This window comes from Salvelinus fontinalis, chromosome 31, assembly GCF_029448725.1.
Source record: "Salvelinus fontinalis isolate EN_2023a chromosome 31, ASM2944872v1, whole genome shotgun sequence".
Classification (NCBI taxonomy): domain Eukaryota; kingdom Metazoa; phylum Chordata; class Actinopteri; order Salmoniformes; family Salmonidae; genus Salvelinus; species Salvelinus fontinalis.
In genome coordinates, this window is record NC_074695.1 from 28,608,533 (window position 1) to 28,630,332 (window position 21,800).

Consider the following 21,800-nt stretch of genomic DNA (forward strand, 5'->3'; position numbering starts at 1 on the left):
CTGTTCTCTTTACAATGAAAACACCATGGAATGACAGATCCTTCCCCCATTATAGATAGATAGGCTATGTACAGTGCCTTCGAAAAGTATTCAGACCCCTTGACTTTTTCCACATTTTGTTACGTTACAGCCGTATTCTAAAATGTATTAAAAACATTTTTTTTTAACCCTCATCAATCTACACACAAAAACGGAAATATCACATTTCTATAAGAATTCAGACCCTTTAATCAGTACTTTGTTGAAGTGCCTTTGGGAGCGATTACAGCCTTGAGTCTTCTTGGGTATGACGCTACACGCTTGACACACCTATATTTGGGGAGTTTCTCCCATTCTTCTCTGCATATCCTCTCAAGCTCTGTCAGGTTGGATGGGGAGCATTGCTGCACAGCTATTTTCATGTCTCTCCAGAGATGTTCGATCTGTGGAGGTTTTCATCAAGGATTTCTCTGTACTTTTCTCCGTTCATCTTTGCCTCGATCTTGACTAGTCTCCCAATCCCTTCCGCTGAATAACATCCATACAGCATGATGCTGCCACCACCATGTTTCACAGTAGGAATGGTGCCAGGTTTCCTACAGATGTGACACTTAGCATTCAGGACAAAAAGTTCAATCTTGGTTTCATCAGACCAGAGAATCTTGTTTCTCATGGTCTAAGAGTCTTTAGGTGCCTTTTGGCAAACTCCAAGCGGGCTGTCATGTGCCTTTTACTGAGGAGTGGCTTCCATCTGGCCATTCTACCATGAAGGCCTGATTGGTGGAGTGCTGCAGAGATGGTTGTCCTTCTGGAAGATTCTCCCATCTCCACAGAGGAACTCTGGAGCTCTGTCAGAGTGACCATTGGGTTCTTGGTCACCTCCCTGACCAAGGCCAGTCTCCTCCGATTGCTCAGTTTGGCCGGGCGGACAGCTCTAGGAAGAGTCTTGGTGGTTCCAAACTTCTTACATTTAAGAATGATGGAGGTCACTGTGTTCTTCAGAAATGTTTTGGTACCCTTCCCCAGATCTGTGCCTCGAAACAATCCTGTCTCGGAGCTCTAGGGTTGGTTTTTGATCTGACATGCACTGTCAACTGTAGGACCTTATATAGACAGATGTGTGCCTTTCCAAATCATGTTCATTCAATTGAATTTACCACAGGTGGACTCCAATCAAGTTGTAGAAACATCTCAAGGATGATCAATGGAAACAGGTTGCACCTGATCTCAATTTCGAGTCTCATAGCAAGGGGTCTGAAAACTTACGTAAATAAAGTATTTATGTTTTCTAAAAACCTGTTATCATTTGTCATTATCGGGTTTTGTGTTTAGATTGCTGAGGATTGTTCTGAATTTAATCATTTTTAGAATAAGGCTGTAACATTTGGAAAAAGGGGTCTGAATACTTTCAGAATGTGTGTTAGACACTCATGAGCAGGGATGTTTCTTTTCAAACAGGACAGGTTTATTACATAGAACTCTCTCGGGGTGGAGGAGCGTTGGGAATGAAAAGGAAATAAAATAATTTGAGAACAATGGATGTCATAACCATAAATCATGCTGAATAAAAGACAAAAAGGTCAATAAGGATACCTTCCTGAATACTGGTATTCTCATAGGATGAGGACATTATTTTCTAAATATCTATTTATAGCTTATGTAAAATATAATTTAGCTCACTCTAGTGTCCATAAATGACATTGCATTGCTTCCCTTCCAAACCTGATGTTGCAATTAAACAGAGAGATTGATGAGTTGGGACAATTATCACCCTGTGGAGGAATGCTAGGTCTCCTGTAAAGTGGTCACACAAAGCTCTAAGTGTGGCCTGCCCAGATAAAGATGACAGGACTGTGGCTTCATTCAGATCTATAGGCTCTCTGTTTGCCTGCAGAATAAAACCCTTGAGTGTCATCAGTTCCCAGTAATGAGCAGTTTTGGACAATACAGCCCAGCCAGCATCCTCTGTCTGTCTGAGTGGCTGTGCTATACGCTGCTGTCTGGTAATCTGGCTAGGAGCTGTGGCTCTCAGGGGAAAGAGAGTAATGCTAGAGTAATGTTATGCTACATTCTTTCATGGAGGAGATGTCTGGATTCTATCTCCCCCTCCAGAACCTGACTGCCAAACCCTGTACCTCTCTGTAATGGTCTACCAGTCTGTGACTCAGGACAATACCCTGAATACACCTGCTTAGAGCACATGGGACCCGAAAGGTGCCAATAGGAAGAAATTATTGATTACTGTACATCACACAGCTGTATACACACACACACACACACACACACACACACACACACACACACACACACACACACACACACACACACACACACACACACACACACACACACACACACACACACACACACACACACACACACGCACACGCACAATGCATTGCTAGCACCATTCAACCTTGATATTTTGGCACCCCTCCTCCAACATAAGAATCAGCTGCAGTTGGCTGGCTGTGACAGACAGGTCTAATATACTGTGAGACTAAGTAAATACATCCTGATCTGAGCAGAGGATATAACGGCCTGGTGGTTCCTCAAGGTACGGCCTATAGGCCTACATACACAGCCAAGGAAGCTTCTCACTGGGATAGATACTCATAACCAAACACAGAGCTGAGACAAGAGAGAAGGTTTTAATCCATATATAGGTCCTAGAGACACATCCATTGTGAGAGGGGCTCTCTAGTGTCTATGGGCACCATCAACCTGATAGGATGAGAAGAGGTCAGAGGTCAGGGGGGGGGGGGGGTGTTAAAGGTCAACAGCTGAGGAGGGAGTGGGTTAGCTACCAGGTGGGGTTGGGGTCAGAGTGATGTAGATAAAAAATTCAGAAAGATGGAGGGAGATGGAAATAGAGAGAGAGTGATAGAGAGAGAGACAAAGACAGAGAGAGCCCTTAGGCACCGAGCCCCAGGGCCAGCTGGCAGAGTGTGTTGGAGGTAAAATAAAGGTCTTCCACATGGAAAGCGTGCCCAGACCAAGGAGCCGAGCCTCACATTGGCAAGCTAGCACCGAGAGCAGGGCCTGGAGAGGCCATTCAAAGGGCCTAAACACTAACACAACACCCTCTGAACAGGTGCCACGGGATCTACACTGACACTGGTACACAGCACAATCAATAGCCTTCACCAAATGCCCCAGAGTGACCCTCCATTGGTCACCCCAGGCGATGACACACCACACAGAGTTTGGTTTGATTCCAGCAGCAGGTCCTAACCCACAGCATGGGGATTTACCGCTCTTATTTCTACAGGGTCTCTAGCCATCTCCTCCCTCAGAGGGAGAATCTGGGAAAAGAGCTTAACACTCTCCAAACAAACAGAGTGCTAACAGACACAGAAAAAGATCATAGCAACATTGATATACTCTCAAAAAACAGCCTGTGGAGTTTAAAAATGCCACAGTAGATTAGGCAGAAGTCTTGATCAATGAGGTTGGCTAAAGTAGGAAAACATCCTTGGCTTAGTTAAGATGGAAAAGAAAATGTTACAATATTATTAATATTAATGAAAAAAAGAGGTAGGCTACAACATAATTCCTATGAATGGAAAACTGAAAGACACTGTGTAAAGAGAATCAATATACTCACAAAAGCTGGCTTCATAGTGGCCATGGGATCCGTGGGGAGCAGGACAAAAAATGAAGCAAAAGTGAAGTGGGCTGTTAGATGACTACCCTTTCTTCTCAGTCTCTGTCTATGCGTCGCCCTCCCGCTCTCTTTCTTCTTCTCTCTCTATCCCCTCCCATCTGTGGGTCTACTCTAACTGGCACACACAATGTATCCCCTGGATTGTCATGTTCAGTATGATCCTAAGACTGAGACAAACCTGCATTAGCATGGGCATTAAACACACACACCGTAACACACACAAACACTTAAATGCAGAAGCGCAGGCCAAGACCTCATGCAAGTCAAATCTCCTCGTCTGTAAAGGCAGGCTGTGAGTGTAAAGAGAAGAGGGTGTTAGAATAGGAGGAGTTAGCAGACCCAGACACACAATGAAATAGCTTTTTTTGGTGCCCTGGGACCCCCTCGTCCACACGCTGTCACACAGCTCAGTAGAGTGTTCCAGAGCAGCCAGCCGTGACCAGCAAGATGGCCGCCCGCAGCCAGGCTGGCTGCTCCTCACAGCAACAGTAGGGAGGGAGAGACTTTAAAAACTGACCTATTTACAGAGGATATTCACAGGCTTCTAAATAACTAAAACAAAGGATGGGGAAAGTTAGAAAACATACTTATGCTTAATATTGCTTTCATTTGTTAAACATTCCATCACTGATGCAGACCGAGTACTTGAGGTTTTCTTGAAAACAGTGCGAGAACAGAGTTTCAGCAAAGAGAAATTTCTCAAGCTAAGAAGCAATTTGTTTATTTTGGGCCATTTTAATTGAAAACAATCACAGTAAGGTATTTAATTCTTACCCAGAAATTATTTGATGTTGAGATAAAAACGCCTGCATTAGACCTTTAAGAAAACTATCCAATGGGTGATGAGTTAGGTATAATGTAACCCAGGGCAACCCCTCCTGGGTGACTGAGTATTACAGCCCTATTAATTATTCAATAGACAACAAGAAAAGTCATGAAAACGAGGACATAAAAAAAATCTGAAAATGAACTTTTTCTTGCCAAAGGAAAGAACTTGCATAGCGTACTCTCTCTTACACACACATATGCATCACGGACAGGCTACATGCTAATCCGAGTGATGCGTTGAAAGGCAACGTTCGGCTGTTATCTTGAACAATGCAGCTCAGGGTTTCTGCATTAGCATTCACCTCGGCTAGGTTGTTGAGCAAACTGTCAACTCTCCGGGCTGCTACACTGCAATAAGTGATCCTACCTGACCAGCTGACAACCTTCCGGCTCAGGGGGTGGACAGAGAGCGACAGGGAGCCTGTGAATACAGACAAGGCGGCAATAATGGGCGTTGAAGGAACTGAGATCTCTGGTAACCGTCAAACCTTTACATGAAAGGTGTGTGAAGAAAAACAGAGATTGTCTTTTAAACGTTCAAATATGAAGCAATGCTGCCACTACTCATAGGCGGTACAAGTACTCAAAACAGGTCAGGGTACTCAAGAGGTTGCAGTACGTAAATGAAGCCACTACCCTGAACACAACAGAAGGTCTCCTCTTACCTACTTAGATTCCGTCACACAGGAACACAACTCCACCTCAAATCAAATCAAAGTTTAATTGTCACGTGCACCGAATACAAGGTGTAGACCTTACAGTGAAATGGTTACTTACAAGCCCTAACCAACAGTGCAATTTGAAAGTAAAAAATAGGTATTAGGTAAACAATAGATAAGTAAAGAAATACAAAACAAACTGTGAAATGACAGTGAAAATAACAGTAGCGAGGCTATATACAGGTGTGGGGGCACAGGTTAGTTGGGCTAATTGAGGTAATATGTACATGTACACTACCGTTCAAAAGTTTGGGGTCACTTTGAAAGAAAAGCAAATTTTTTGTTCATAAAAAAACATTGATCAGATATACAGTGTAGACATTGTTAATGTTGTAAATGACTATTGTAGCTGGAAACAACAGATTTTTTATGGAATATCTACATAGGCGTACAGAGGCCCATTATCAGCAACCATCACTCCTGTGTTCCAATGGCACGTTGTGTTAGCTAATCCAAGTTTATAATTTTAAAAGGCTAATTGATCATTAGAAAACCCTTTTGCAATTATGTTAGCACAGTTGAAAACTGTTGTTCTGATTAAAGAAGCAATACAACTGACCTTCTTTAGACTAGTTGAGTATCTGGAGCGTCAGCATTTGTTGGTTCGATTACACGCTCAAAATGGCCAGAAACAAAGCACTTTCTTCTGAAACTCGTCAGTCTATTCTTGTTCTGAGAAATGAAGGCTATTCCATGCGAGAAATTGCCAATTGAACAGCGCAAACCGACTCTAACCAGAATAGAAAGAGGAGCTGGAGGCCCCGGTGCACAACTGAGCAAGAGGACAAGTACATTAGAGTGTCTAGTTTGAGAAACACATGCCTCACAAGTCCTCAACTGGCAGCTTTATTAAATACTACCCGCAAAACACCAGTCTCAACGTCAACAGTGAAGAGGCGACTCCGGGATGCTGGTCTTCTAGGCAGAGTTGCAAAGAAAAGGCCTCATCTCAGACTTGCCAATAAAAATAAAAGATTACAATGCAAATAGTCCGGGTAGCTATTTGATTACCTGTTCAGGAGTCTTATGGCTTGGGGGTAAAAGCTGTTGAGAAGCCTTTTGGTCCTAGACTAAGTGCTCCGGTACCGCTTGCCATGCGGTAGCAGAGAGAACAGTCTATGACTGGGGTGGCTGGGGTCTTTGACTATTTTTTGTGCCTTCCTCTGATGCCTGGTGTAGAGGTCCTGGGTGGTAGGCAGTTTAGCCCCAGTGATGTACTGGGCCGTACGCAGTACCCTCTGTAGTGCCTTGTGGTCAGAGGCCGAGCAGTTGCCGTACCAGGCAGTGATGCAACAAGTTAGGATGCTCTCGATGTTGGAGCTGTAGAACCTTTTGAGGATCTGAGGATCCATGCCAAATCTTTTTAGTTTCCTGAGGGGGAATAGGTTTTGTCGTGCACTCTTCACGACTGTCTTGGTGTGTTTAGACCATTCTAGTTTGTTGGTGATGTGGACAGAAAGGAACTTGAAGCTCTCAACCTGCTCTACTACAGCCCCGTCAATGAGAATGGGGGCGTGCTAGGTCCTCCTTTTCCTGTAGGCCACAATCATCTCCTTTATCTTGATTACGTTGAGGGATAGGTTGTTATTCTAACACCACCCGGCCAGGTCTCTGACCTCTTACACTGTTGTGTCGTCTACAAACTTAATGATGGTGTTGGAGTCGTGCCTGGCCATGCAGCCGTGGGTGAACCGGGAGTACAGGAGGGGACTGAGCACGCACCCCTGAGGGGCTCCGGTGTTGAGGAACAGCGTGGCAGATGTGTTGCTACCTACCCTCACCACCTGGGGAGGCCATTCAGAAAGTCCAGGATCCAGTTGCAGACGGAGGTGTTTAGTCCCAGGATCTTTAGGTGCTCTGTGACTAGATCCTGCCACAGGCAAGGGAACACTAGTCTCCAAGCGGATAACCCTCTTCTTTCCTTTGCAGCTTAGGTTCAACTCCTACATTACGCAACCAGATCCATTGAGGCTGTTCTCATTGACAGACATTTAAGGAGAGCAGTGTAACGAGATTTCAATTTACACAAAATGTTCAGTTTACATTTCATCCTTGCCTTACCTTTTCGTTGTGATTGGCAACGTGACATTGTTATTAAGCTCAGTCAATTCAGATCTAAATATCTAATTGTAGAGAATAGACATACACTGTATAATAAGGGAGAGCCGACCAGGAAATAACATCTGCAGGATTATAGCTGGTGCTGCTCTGATCAGTAGGGAGCTGCTGTGGTGTGGCGGCTCCTCTTCCAATCGCCACACAACTGCATCATGACTTAATCCACAGGCAGCCTCTAGGAAAGGCTAAATCCCATCTTCCAGCTCCAGGACTTCATGAGGTCAGGTGTTCAATCAAGCTGTGGGTGATTACAGCGTACAGAGTCGGATCTGGCTCCTGTGTCACTCATAATGTAGGCTAGTCCCAGGAGCTACAGTATCGTTAGGAGGGTATAAAGTATCGTCATATTGCTGAACGTTTCAGCAGGGGAACTAAAGATTCAAGTCGGCCAGCTGTTCCAGTCTGGTGACCCCATTATCCACTTGGGACCAAATGCTCTACAACAGAGAGAAGAACCACACTGATAATACTAACACTGTGCCTGCAGGAGGGGACTGGAATGACAGAGCACTTTGAAGTAATGGGACAAAGTTCATTCTGTGCAACTTCTAATAAACTGTTTTTGATTTGAAGTAATTTGATATTGGAAAACGATGTACCTATTTAGAAGGTGAATGACCTTGACGATGGCTGTGACACAGGCGCATTCATGAAGTTCACAGCATAACATTTGAACAGTAGCTTCATGAAATATGTTTAATATGTCTAACAGTTGTACAAACAGAATGTTATGACTGGAGTCTCGATACAAAAGTGAAACAGTCTGTTCTCTTCAGTTTATCTTCCCCTCCTCCCTCTCCCATTGTCAGAGTGTAATAGTCAGCACAGCAGACCCCCCCCCCCCCCCCCCCCCCCCCACAGTCTACTTGAAGAGAACAATGATGAATGATGAGACATCAAAGCCGAACAAACGGCATACTATTAAGACATGCTATAGATGGAAGGAAAGTAGTCTAGAAATCTACCGGGTCAAAACGTTTCAATGCAATAGTGAAGGTGTAAACTTGTCAGTAAAAAGCCTAAACAGTATATTTGACCTTTCAACTTCCCTACCAAATCAAAACATTTCTATGCAGACAATCTAAGAAAATTAACAACAATGGCAAATGGTTAGAAGAAGAATGCAAAAATCTAAGAAATAAATTGAGAAACCTGTCCAACCAAAAACACAGACTTGAGCCTACGCCTTCTTTCCTCTCCCGCTCGGGGGCTATGAGGCTTAGGTGTCAAAGATCTAAGTTAAAACTTAAGACTCAGCATTTGCTGCTCCCATAAGTTATTTTTGTAAACGAAGAAGGCGTAGCAGTCGGACGTGTGTTTGTCTTGTCTTGTCCCGTCTTGTCCCGCGTAAATAGTCCTCGTATTTTTTGTATACATTTCGTATATATTTTAATTTCACTTTCCATCTTGGAACTGAATATACATTCCCGCAACCCGCCTCACCCAATGTGGTACGGATCTGCTATTTTTTATACTTTAGAACCGTGACCCCAATCAGAAGCTAGCCAGATAACTAGCTACTAGCTAGTAGTCAGTTAGCCACTGCTGCGGTCTTCGCCCTTAACTCGGACACCAGCCAGCTTCAGCTCGGGCAAATACCTGCCAGTCTGCAGGCGCGATATCAACCCAGAGAATATAGGACTGCTTTTTCTCTACCACATCACCGGATTCCTGACGCAAGCTCTGGACAATTACACCAGATCATCGTCGCTAGCTAGCTGCAACCAGGTGGCTACTACTGGCTAATACATCTGTCCCGAAACAAGCACCAGTTAGCCTTGAGCTAGCCTCGAGCTAGGCCCATCTGCCGGCTAGCCGAAGAGGCCTACCAGCGAATTATTGGGCTACAATACCTCTTTTGCCAATTGGACTGGACCCTTTATTGCCGACACGGAGCCCCGCCGATCCATCACGACTGGTCTGCCGACGTAATTGTCCGAGGTGGTTTCAACAGGCTTTTCCATTGCGATGTTTCTGAATACCCATCTGCGAATTATTAGCTGTCTTATCGGCTGCTATCTAAATAAATATACCGGACAATTTTTTTTTTAAAGTTTTTTTTATTTTTTTTCCCCCCTGGGTCACTATATCTATTTTGCCAATTGGATCGATCCCCTCTACCACACGGAACCCCACTAATCTACCGAGGGAAACGAACGAGGTGACAAAAAAATAAAAAAATAAAAAAAATAAAAACAGACCTCCATCCTATGTTATCTTGCTACCGATAGCCAGCTATCCGGCCAGCTGTCTGGATCGCCGTGCCCCCAACCAACCTCTACTCACTGGACCCTTATGATCACTCGATTAAGCATGCCTCTCCTTAATGTAAATATGCCTTGTCCATTGCTGTCCTGGTTAGTGTTTATTGGCTTATTTCACTGTAGAGCCTCTAGCCCTGCTCACTATATATCCAACCTCTCAGTTCCACCACCCACATATGCGATGACATCACCTGGTTTCAATGATGTTTCTAGAGACTATATCTCTCTCATCATCACCCATTACCTAGGTTTACCTCCACTGTATTCACATCCTACCATACGTTTGTCTGTACATTATTCCTTGAAGCTATTTTATCGCCCCCAGAAACTTCCTTTTACTCTCTGTTCTAGACGTTCCAAACGACCAATTCTCATAGCTTTTAGCCGTACCCTTATCCTACTCCTCCTCTGTTCCTCTGGTGATGTAGAGGTGAATCCAGGCCCTGCAGTACCTAGCTCCACTCCTATTCCCCAGGCGCTCTCTTTTGATGACTTCTGTAACCGTAATAGCCTTGGTTTCATGCATGTTAACATTAGAAGCCTCCTCCCTAAGTTTGTTTTGTTCACTGCTTTAGCACACTCTGCCAACCCAGATGTTTTAGCCGTGTCTGAATCCTGGCTTAGGAAGACCACCAAAAATTCTGACATTTTCATCCCTAACTACAAGATTTTCAGACAAGATAGAACGGCCAAAGGGGGCGGTGTTGCAATCTACTGCAAGGATTGCCTGCAGAGTTCTGTTTTACTATCCAGGTCTGTTCCGAAACAATTTGAACTCCTACTTTTAAAAATCCACCTCTCTAAAAACAAGTCTCTCACTGTTGACGCCTGCTATAGACCACCCTCTGCCCCCAGCTGTGCTCTGGACACCATATGTGAACTGATTGCCCCCCATCTATCTTCAGAGCTTGTGCTGCTAGGCGACCTAAATTGGAACATGATTAACACCCCAGCCATCCTACAATCTAAGCTTGATGCCCTCAATCTCACACAAATTATCAATGAACCTACCAGGTATCACCCCAATTCCGTAAACACGGGTACCCTCATAGACATCATCCTAACCAACTTGCCCTCCAAATACACCTCTGCTGTTTTCAACCAAGATCTCAGCGATCACTGCCTCATTGCCTGTATCCGTAATGGGTCAGCGATCAAACGACCTCCACTCATCACTGTCAAACGCTCCCTGAAACACTTCAGCGAGCAGGCCTTTCTAATCGACCTGGCCGAGGTATCCTGGAAGGATATTGATCTCATCCCGTCAGTAGAGGATGCCTGGATATTTTTTAAAAATGCCTTCCTCACCATCTTGAATAAGCATGCCCCATTCAAGAAATTTAGAACCAGGAACAGATATAGCCCTTGGTTCTCTCCTGACCTGACTGCCCTTAACCAACAGAAAAACATCCTATGGCGTTCTGCATTAGCATCGAACAGCCCCCGTGATATGCAACTTTTCAGGGAAGCTAGAAACCAGTATACACAGGCAGTTAGAAAAGCCAAGGCTAGCTTTTTCAAGCAGAAATTTGCTTCCTGCAACACAAACTCAAAAAAGTTCTGGGACACTGTAAAGTCCATGGAGAATAAGAACACCTCCTCCCAGCTTCCAACTGCACTGAAGATAGGAAATACTGTCACCACCGACAAATCTATTATAATTGAGAATTTCAATAAGCATTTTTCTACGGCTTGCCATGCTTTCCACCTGGCTATCCCTACCCCGGTCAACAGCACTGCCCTCCCCTCTGCTACTCGCTCAAGCCTTCCCCATTTCTCTTTCTCCCAAATACAGTCAGCTGATGTTCTGAAAGAGCTGCAAAATCTGGACCCTTACAAATCAGCCGGGCTAGATAATCTGGACCCTTTCTTTCTAAAACTATCTGCTGAAATTGTTGCCACCCCTATTACCAGCCTTTTCAACCTCTCTTTCGTGTCGTCTGAGATTCCCAAAGATTGGAAAGCAGCTGCGGTTATCCCCCTCTTCAAAGGGGGAGACACTCTAGACCCAAACTGCTACAGACCTATATCTATCCTACCCTGCCTTTCTAAGGTCTTCGAAAGCCAAGTCAACAAACAGATTACCGACCATCTCGAATCCCACCATACCTTCTCCGCTATGCAATCTGGTTTCAGAGCTGGTCATGGGTGCACCTCAGCCACGCTCAAGGTCATAAACGATATCTTAACCGCTATCGATAGGAAACAGTACTGTGCAGCCATATTCATTGACCTGGCCAGGGCTTTTGACTCTGTCAATCACCACATCCTCATCGGCAGACTCGACAGCCTTGTTTTCTCTAATGATTGCCTCGCCTGGTTCACCAACTACTTCTCTGATCGAGTTCAGTGTGTCAAATCGGAGGGTCTGTTGTCCGGACCTCTGGCAGTCTCTATGGGGGTGCCACAGGGTTCAATTCTTGGACCGACTCTCTTCTCTGTATACATCAATGATGTCGCTCTTGCTGCTGGTGAGTCTCTGATCCACCTCTACGCAGACGACACTATTCTGTATACTTCTGGCCCTTCTCTTGACACTGTGTTAACAACCCTCCAGGCGAGCTTCAATGCCATACAACTCTCCTTCCGTGGCCTCCAATTGCTCTTAAATACAAGTAAAACTAAATGCATGCTCTTCAACCGATCGCTGCCTGCACCTGCCCGCCTGTCCAGCATCACTACTCTGGACGGCTCTGACTTAGAATATGTGGACAACTACAAATACCTAGGTGTCTGCTTAGACTGTAAACTCTCCTTCCAGACTCACATCAAGCATCTCCAATCCAAAGTTAAATCTAGAATCGGCTTCCTATTCCGCAACAAAGCATCCTTCACTCATGCTGCCAAACATAACCTTGTAAAACTGCCCATCCTACCAATCTTCGACTTCGGTGATGTCATTTACAAAATAGCCTCCAAAACCCTACTCAATAAATTGGATGCAGTCTATCACAGTGCCATCCGTTTTGTCACCAAAGCCCCATATACTACCCACCACTGCGACCTGTACGCTCTCGTTGGCTGGCCCTCGCTTCACACTCGTCGCCAAACCCACTGGCTCCAGGTCATCTACAAGACCCTGCTAGGTAAAGTCCCCCCTTATCTCAGCTCGCTGGTCACCATAGCAACGCCCACCCGTAGCACGCGCTCCAGCAGGTATATCTCTCTGGTCACCCCCAAAACCAATTCTTCCTTTGGCCGCCTCTCCTTCCAGTTCTCTGCTGCCAATGACTGGAACAAACTACAAAAATCTCTGAAACTGGAAACACTTATCTCCCTCACTAGCTTTAAGCACCAGCTGTCAGAGCAGCTCATAGATTACTGCACCTGTACATAGCCCATCTATAATTTAGCCCAAACAACTACCTCTTTACCTACTGTATTTATTTATTTTGCTCCTTTGCACCCCATTATTTCTATCTCTACTTTGCACCTTCTTCCACTGCAAACCAACCATTCCAGTGTTATTTTTTTTACTTGCTATATTGTATTTACTTCGCCACCATGGCCTTTTTATATATTTTTTTATTTATTTATATATATATTTGTTTGCCTTCACCTCCCTTATCTCACCTCACTTGCTCATATTGTATATAGACTTATTTTCACTGTATTATTGACTGTATGTTTGTTTTACTCCATGTGTAACTATGTGTTGTTGTATGTGTCGAACTGCTTTGCTTTATCTTGGCCAGGTCGCAATTGTAAATGAGAACGTGTTCTCAATTTGCCTACCTGGTTAAATAAAGGTGAAATAAATAAATAAATAAAAATGGTGAAACACTAAAACGGTACAGAAATATAAGAAAAAAAGAAACCAGAAACCAGCCCAATGTAATTGAAGAATCCATAGAATTTAACAATTTCTGTGAAAACTGGAACACACTAAACATACAACAACATGAAGACCTATCTATCCAAAATGGAGATGTATGGATAACCCACTTCTCTATTCGTTTTCGCCCTATAACAAAGACCAAACAGCAAAAACATACACATAATCAATTACAAATCTTAGAATCAGCTATTAAAAAGACTACCAGAGCCCACGGGCCTCTCCAATTACATTGAATGAACTACAGGACAAAATACAAACCCTCCAACCCAAAAAGGTCTGTGGTGTTGATAGTAGGGATGCACAATATACCGGTAAGCATATCGGAATCAGACGATATTAGCTAAAAATGGCAACATCGGCATCGGCCTGATGTCTAGTTTAACGGTGATGTGTAAAACCGATGTCAAAGCTGACGTACATACCTACCTCTATTACGTAGGTAGATTACGTAATGACCCCACAAAAAATATAGCGCTACACGCAACACAGCATTACTAACCTAGCCCACAATGTCTGCTGTGTGGATCGAGCAGTCAACAAGTCGAGCAGTCATTTGAAAGAGTAAGAAAATTACAGCGAGACAACTCAAAGGTGAAATCCATTAACACCAAGATAATGGAATTCATTGCCCTTGACACTCAACCGTTCTCTGTCGTGGGTAATGTTAGCTTTCGCCGACGGGTCAAGCACCGGTACACACTACCAAGTAGGTGCTATTTATCATATGTTGCCCTACCGGAGTTACTCAGTATTTTTGAAACTCACATCCATGAGCTAACGTTACTTGCTATGGGCGTCACTGCTATTAGCTTCACGACGGACATGTGGACCAGCGATGTCAGCCCCATGAGCATTATTAGTCTGACAGCACAGTGGGTCCACGAGGATTTCCTACTGAGGAAAGCCGTATTGCATGCTCAAGAATGTGCTGGTTCTCATAACGCTGCTGCCATTTCAATGGCATTTGAGAACATGTTTGAAACATAAACACTCCCAGCTCCTTTCGAACAACTGACTGAGAAATAAGCTCAACTGCGTCTGCAGCAGACGTGATACCCTCTGTCATGGCATTGAAACGCCTGCTCAACAAAAATGTCAACACAGACCGTTGGGTTAACTTGGAAATGTACTCTACTAGAGACTGTGAACAAGTGATTCCATGGCATTTTCTCTGAGCCTCTACTGTGTCGCCACCATGCTCAATGCTAGGTACAAAGACCGCTACTTCACTGTACTAGAATGCTTAAAAGGCTGCTCAAACTTTAAATATGGGTTATGGGTATCGGCCAAAAATGTAATATCGGTGCATCCCTAATTGATGGTATCCAAATTGAACTAAAATATACAGGCCACAAATTCCAATTGGCTATACTTAAACTCTTTAACATCATGCTCAGATCTGGCTGATCACCCAAATCCCAAAAAGCGGAGAGAAATTTGACCATGAGATCAACAGCAACCTCAGGAAAATCCTCTGCATTAACAGCAGACACCTACATTTCCTGAGCAAATGTCAAATTGTCTTTATTAACACATTTCTGTACAGCAGACCACATATTTCACCCTGCACACCCTAACTAACAAACAAACAAAACAAACGCAAAGTCTTCTCATGCTTTGTTGATTTCAAAAAAGCTTTTGACTATTTGGAATAAGGATCTGCTATATACATTGATGGAAAGTGGTGCTGAGGAAAAACCTTAAATCCATGTACACAAATAACAAGTGGTGCAGTTAAAAATGGGCAGAAAATGCAGATTTCATTCCTCAGTGTCGTGGGGTGAGACAGGGATGTAGCTTGAGCCGCAGCCTCTTCAACATTCAGTATATATCAACAAATTGGCAAGGCACTTGAACAGTCTGCAGGCACCCAGTCTCACCCAACTAGAATCTGAGGTCAAATGTCTACTGTTAGATGAAGATCTGGTGCTTTCATCTCCAAACAAGGAGGGCCTACATTAGCACGTTCATCTTCTGCACAGATTCTGTCCGACATGGGCCTTGACAGTGAATCACAGTAAGACAAAATGAATGGTGTTCCAAAAAAGGTCCAGTTGCCAGGAAAACAAATACAAATTCCACCTAGACACCCGTTGCCCTAGAGAACACAAAAAAACTATACCTACCTCAGCCTAAACATCAGTGCCACAGGTAACTTCCACAAAGCTGTGAACAATCTGAGAGACAAGGCAAGAAGGGCCTATGCCATCAAAAGGAACATAAAATCCAACATCCCAATTAGGATCTGGCAACAAACAAAAATTATAGAATCAGTTATAGAACCCATTGCCCTCGACAGTTGTGAGGTCTGGGGACCGCTCAACAACCAAGAATTCACAAAATGGGACAAACGCCAAATTGAGACTCTGCATGTGGAATTCTGGAAACAGAGAAACACCAAATAATGAATTCAGAGCAGAATTGGGACGATACCAGCTAATTATCAAAATCCAGAAAAGACAATCACCTAAAAGATCAGCGATTCCCAAACCTTCCATAACAAAGCCCTCACCTACAGAAAGATGAACCTGGAGAAGAGTTCCCTCAGCAAGCTGGTCCTGGGGCTCTGTTCACGAACACAAACACACCCCACAGAGCCCCAGGACAGCAACACAATTAGACCCAACCAAATCATGAGAAAACTAAAAGATATATTGGAAAGAACTAAACAAAAAACAAAGCAAACTGGAATGCTATTTGGCCCTAAACAGAGAGTACACAGTGTCAGAATACCTGACCACTGTGACTGACACAAAATTAAGGAAAGCTTTGACTTAACTCCCATATCTATTAGATGGAATACGACAGATGGAATACGACAGATGGAATACGACAGATGGAATACGACAGATGAAATACCACAGATGGAATACCACAGATGGAATACCACAGATAGAATACCACAGATGGAATACCACAGATGGAATACCACAGATGGAATACCACAGAGTGGTATTTGTTTTCCCTTTCGTACTTCAACTATTTGCACATTGTTACAACACTGCACATAGACAATAATATAACATTTGAAATGTCTATGATTTTAAAACTTTTCGCTGTTAATTTGATTGTTTATTATCTATTCCACTTGCTTTAGCAATATAAACATGTTTCCCATGCCAATAAATGGTATAGAAATAAATACATTCCCTTTGCATTAAATGTAATAGCCTTTTGTAGATAAAATAGCTGAGTGTGTTGAGAGGCATCAATGGCTCAAATAAACAGGCTATTGAGATAATGATCTGTGGTTCAGTTCCTTGAGTGGTGCTGCGTGTCACACTCACTGACTGTCCCTCCACTTCCTCTCGACAGCTGTCATCACAACTATACTACTGGGACTGAGTCTGAGCTGTGTGTCTGAAGTGACACCCTATTCCCTAGGCCTATACAGAGCCTTGGCCAAAAGTATTGCACTATATAGGGAATAAAGTGCTAATTTGGATACAGCCATAGCCTAGCTCTTGTTGTCATTCCTCTCAGCTGAGGTGAAGGTGGGGCACAAAAGATTCTACTCTGGGTTGATTATCAATTATTTTGGCTGATGGACCAAAAATACAATTCTCTCCTGCTCCATCACCCCTCTTGGAGAGGTCAGGGAGAGGGGTCATCTAAAAGCATACTTCTGTGTAGGACCCCTCAGGGTCAGGCACACAGGCAGGCTCTGCTCTGGCCACCTGCATACTAACCACAGAGAAGAGAAACCAGGATATCGACCCCCATCTTTCCCGTTATCACGACTCCCAGGGCCTGTTGGTATAGGGTTGTGTAAAGGTACACCGACTGACCGCAGAGCAACGCGATCTGGTCACTGTGGAGAGCCTGTTACTTGAGCACCTGGCTGACTCCCTCTGCTCGGCATCACAAATGTATCATGGCTGATTCTGACACAGACATAATAGGGGAATCGAGTCATGTGGAGTCATTACACTGCCAGTTCGCAGACAAAGGATGTAAATAGTGGAAGACTTAAAGTGGATTTAACAATCCATGCAGATTGCATCTCAAAATACCATAATGGTGCAGTTACATGCATGTTGCGGATAACGCTTATTCCAAATGGCTCTATTTTAGAATACTGAATAAAAAGTGTGTGTGTTCAAGGCAACCCTAAAAACAGTTGCCCATCTCCAGGGTGAGCTCAGATTAGGTTGGAGTGTAACACCATGGCAACCTGAGGAGGCGGGGTCAGTCCTGAAAGCAGGATAGAGCTGCAACTCAATGGCCTTCTCCTCCGCTCTCCTCGTCTCACTTTCCAACTCTTTGTCTAGGCCTATCTATCCTGTTACTTTTTCAGCTCCTCCTCACTTTTTAGCCCCATCTTTCCGTCACTTCTAATCTCTCTCTCTCTCTCTCTCTCCTCTCCCTGGCTCTGTATTCTTTGTTATCGGCCCCTCAGACAGGGTATTTCAGTTCTGAATGGCTGGATATATACAATTTTGAATATTATCTTCTCACTGCAGTGATAGACCGGGTTAGGCTCCTATTTCAGCAGGGTTAATACAGAGTTTAGGGGCAGAAAAACGGCAGATATGAATGAGAAAACCTGGCTAAAGAGAGGGGTGTGTGTGGATCTCACTCATGCAGGCCTAATGTTCCCGAGTCTCTCAGCTCCATGATGTCATTCTACTGTACAGCTTAACCCCTCGATAACTAGACAACAGCTCCATGAGGAGGGCTATAATGTGACCATGTAGTGTCCTTTCACCTGTAACACTATATGGTGATGGTATAGAAGTCATCCCTGAGAACTCACCCAGGTGAGTGTATAAACTATGAATACAGAACACCATATTATAACATAAGTCCAACGGAACAGTGAAGCAAGGGTCTTACCTCGTCCCATTCAGAGGCAAAAGAGGGCGACTTCTCCAGCCGCTTCTTGGCTGCACTGCAGTTGGAGACGGACTCACTCCGGCTGCCCAGCCCTCCCTCCTCCTCGCTAGGCGGCGATACCAGCAGGTCCGAGTCCGACTTGGAGAGGCTGCGGGCCAGCTTCAGGTCCCCAGGGGGATGCATCCTGCCAGCAGGCACAGCCCTAGACCCAAAGTCCCTCATCCTGTCTCTGTCTCTGTCCCTGGGCACCCCCTTAGACACTGTGGCATAGATGGCTTTGGGGTCACAGTCTGTCAGGATGGCAGCCATGTTGATGTTTGGAGGAGGCAAAAGCGGAGCTTCTGTTGTTTTGGTGGGGACCGTTGGAGCTGGCGCCGGCTGTTGGCCTTGGCTGGACGGTGTCAGTACCCCACCTGGCAGCCTGCTGAGGGGCTCCACCTGACAGTCAAAGACAGGCGAGGAGCCGTGCAAGAGGCCTGTGAACACTTCAGGTACTGCGACTAGGTCCTGGCCGAGTAGGGAGTTATCTGTAGAGATGAGAGGAGACCAGGAGAGTTAGGAGGAGAGACTAAAGAGCAGGGAGTTATCTGTAGAGATGAGAGGAGACCAGGAGAGTTAGGAGGAGAGACTAAAGAGCAGGGAGTTATCTGTAGAGATGAGAGGAGACCAGGAGAGTTAGGAGGAGAGACTAAAGAGCAGGGAGTTATCTGTAGAGATGAGAGGAGACCAGGAGAGTTAGGAGGAGAGACTAAAGAGCAGGGAGTTATCTGTAGAGATGAGAGGAGACCAGGAGAGTTAGGAGAGACTAAAGAGCAGGGAGTTATCTGTAGAGATGAGAGGAGACCAGGAGAGTTAGGTGGAGAGACTAAAGAGCAGGGAGTAATGAGTAAGGAGTAGTGAGTCAAGGCAGGCAGGAGGCTGGACTGAGACTGAAGGTAGATATCTAGCATGACTAATAACACCGCCCCCACAGCCCCAGAAACAGATCTGTGTTTGTTTGGGCATGAGAGAGAAGGAGAGACGGACCTACAGAATGCTGTCCGAAGCACTGGAAGACAGATAATTCCAATCCCAGCTTGCAGCCATCTCTCTGGAAGTTTGTTACATTACTCAATGCTCTGCCATTTTTTTCCCACTCCTCCAACCCTGCCTGTCTCTGTGTGTGTCTCACTCCCTTTGAGATAACCAGCAGCAGCCCCTGTTTGAGGTCAGGTTCCACAGAAATGATACAGCACTGAGGAATCCCCACAGGAAATCAGCAAAGGAAGAAACCGGATGGGAGCAAGACAACAAGCATACTGCACCATCTGTGCGCACGCACGCACGCACGCACAAAAAAACACATTTGGACACAGACAGAAACACAAGAACAAACAGAAACTTACTTCTTATGCTTCGAGCTATAGCATGAAAACAATCCCTGCTTACAGATCCTGTACAGCCGATCCAGTTGAAAACAATATGCGTTTCCCCTCAAAACAACAGGCCCTCTTTCTCTCCCCCTCGAAGGAGACACTGACACCCAAGCCTGTTTTTCCACCATCAAATCGACCACCGGATGAGAGGTGAGCCAGGTTGTGCCTCTGTTCCCCTTCTGCCTGTCAAGCTCCCCCTCTGTCCCTCCCTTCTTGTACTTCTCTCTGAGCCAGAGCTGTGTAAACCAAAGCTATGTAGAGCTGTAGCTGTGTGAGCTCTCTGCCTGCCTGTCCCAACTCACTAGCCGCTGACTGCATCTCTGGGATTGTAACTCTGGGATCACTCCATCCACTCTGTCTGACTCTCAGCCACAATCCTGATAATTAGGCTTCTGACACATGGTTAATGTGTGTGTGTGTGTGTGTGTGTGTGTGTGTGTGTGTGTGTGTGTGTGTGTGTGTGTGTGTGTGTGTGTGTGTGTGTGTGTGTGTGTGTGTGTGTGTGTGTGAGAAATTGGGTAGGGGGGCTGTTGTGTCATGCTGCCCTGTGTGTGTGTGTGTGTGTGTGTGTGTGTGTGTGTGTGTGTGTGTGTGTGTGTGTGTGTGTGTGTGTGTGTGTGTGTGTGTGTGTGTGTGTGTGTGTCCTCATTGCCAATTCCGGTGAGAGGGTCGTGGTGTTTGGTGACAGGGAAACTGGGACAGTGTCAGTGACGTCACAGCGGGGCAGTGGCCCCTTCAGTGTGTTTTAGTTTGTCCTTCAGGGCAGAAGACAGCTACAAAAAGACTGCAGTTACTCCAAGCATTCTAATGAAGCTCTCTCTCAACAGGACATAGGGTTGCCAATACCATTCAGTCATTCAAACAGCTCTCAAAACAATATATTCAACTCTAAAAAGAACTCTGTTAGAGGTTAATATGGGTCCAGGGGAAACAGTAACAGTTACTCCACCCTGTATGTCAGCTTGGTAGGAGCGGGTACACTATGCTCTATGCACTCTTTAGCTTACAGGCCATTTGCAGTGAGGCAGAGTACCAACGCCCTGTGCCCATCTACGCTCAGCTGCCTACTACTCAATTTGGAAAGATATGTGCGTGTGTGTGTATACGTGTGTGTGTATAAACATATGGAGAGACCACAGCCAAACACCCACCCTGTCCTTGGCAGCTGTAGAGTGTGAATGACCAATGAGCGAATCGCTATGGCTCCCTTCAACAATCCCCTAGTGTGTTAAACCAACAGGACCCAGACTACAACACCCATGATTCAACGGTCTGACCGGGGCTGGAAACACTGAGATACTCAGTAACCCAATGAGAGACATATGGATATTTACACTGCTTTTATGGAGGGATGATGTCACTGGTTAGAGAACACACGTGTGTGTGTGTGTGTGTGTGTGTGTGTGTGTGTGTGTGTGTGTGTGTGTGTGTGTGTGTTTCATTTGGTGGCTTTGTGAGCAGTGATGTCATGTTAATTCTACAGCTACTGTTGCATTGATGTCACAGAGAGACAGTATGTAGGCCAAGTTATTTACAGCCCCTGGGGAAATTGCTTTTCTGTACTCAGACTGGAGAGCCTTTTTAGCTCTGTATGTCATGTGTTAGAATGACATTTAAAACTACAGGCGCAAAACTATTGAGATTCTGACCTCAATCTTAATTGAAAAGTCAAAATTATTCAATTGATGTTATACGTTATTGGGGAACCTGTGTATATGTGATAGAGACTGAGAAGGACAGCACTTTGTAATGGACATTGTTGATGTTAAACTGACACATACATTGATTAGTCTGTTTGGGGGCTCGAGAACATCCCAATTCTAGTCATTCACTATTGGCCAAGTGCAAGGCCAGGATGGGCAGTGTGCTTCACTCTCCACAGGTCCCCACAGCAGGCAGAAACCACTAAACACAGCTGTGGTTCTCACTACAGTCAAGCTAGCAAATAGATATGCACTGAGAATTTAGCAGGCTATCATCTATCTAGTGATGCTAGCCTCTCCTGTATGAGTTCCCTCTGGCCAAGGCCACATAACCTGATAGTCATAAGATATTATGTCTATGGCAGATAACTTTATCACTATTCAGTATGTGAAATCTCTTCTGCACCCAATTGACTGTGCGTGAGAGTAGTGC

The 21,800-nt window shown here is 44.9% G+C and overlaps 1 protein-coding gene across 7 annotated transcripts in view; it reads right to left on the reverse strand.

The window, feature by feature from the left end:
* Positions 1-21,800, reverse strand: part of LOC129829985 (ankyrin repeat and SAM domain-containing protein 1A-like) — a 112,688-nt gene that overhangs the window by 34,465 nt on the left and 56,423 nt on the right. For all 7 annotated transcript variants that reach the window (XM_055892081.1, XM_055892078.1, XM_055892075.1 and 4 more), the window contains one exon: positions 18,250-18,776. In XM_055892081.1, coding sequence (XP_055748056.1) covers positions 18,250-18,776 — 527 coding nt within the window. The remainder of the gene's footprint in view (positions 1-18,249; positions 18,777-21,800) is intronic.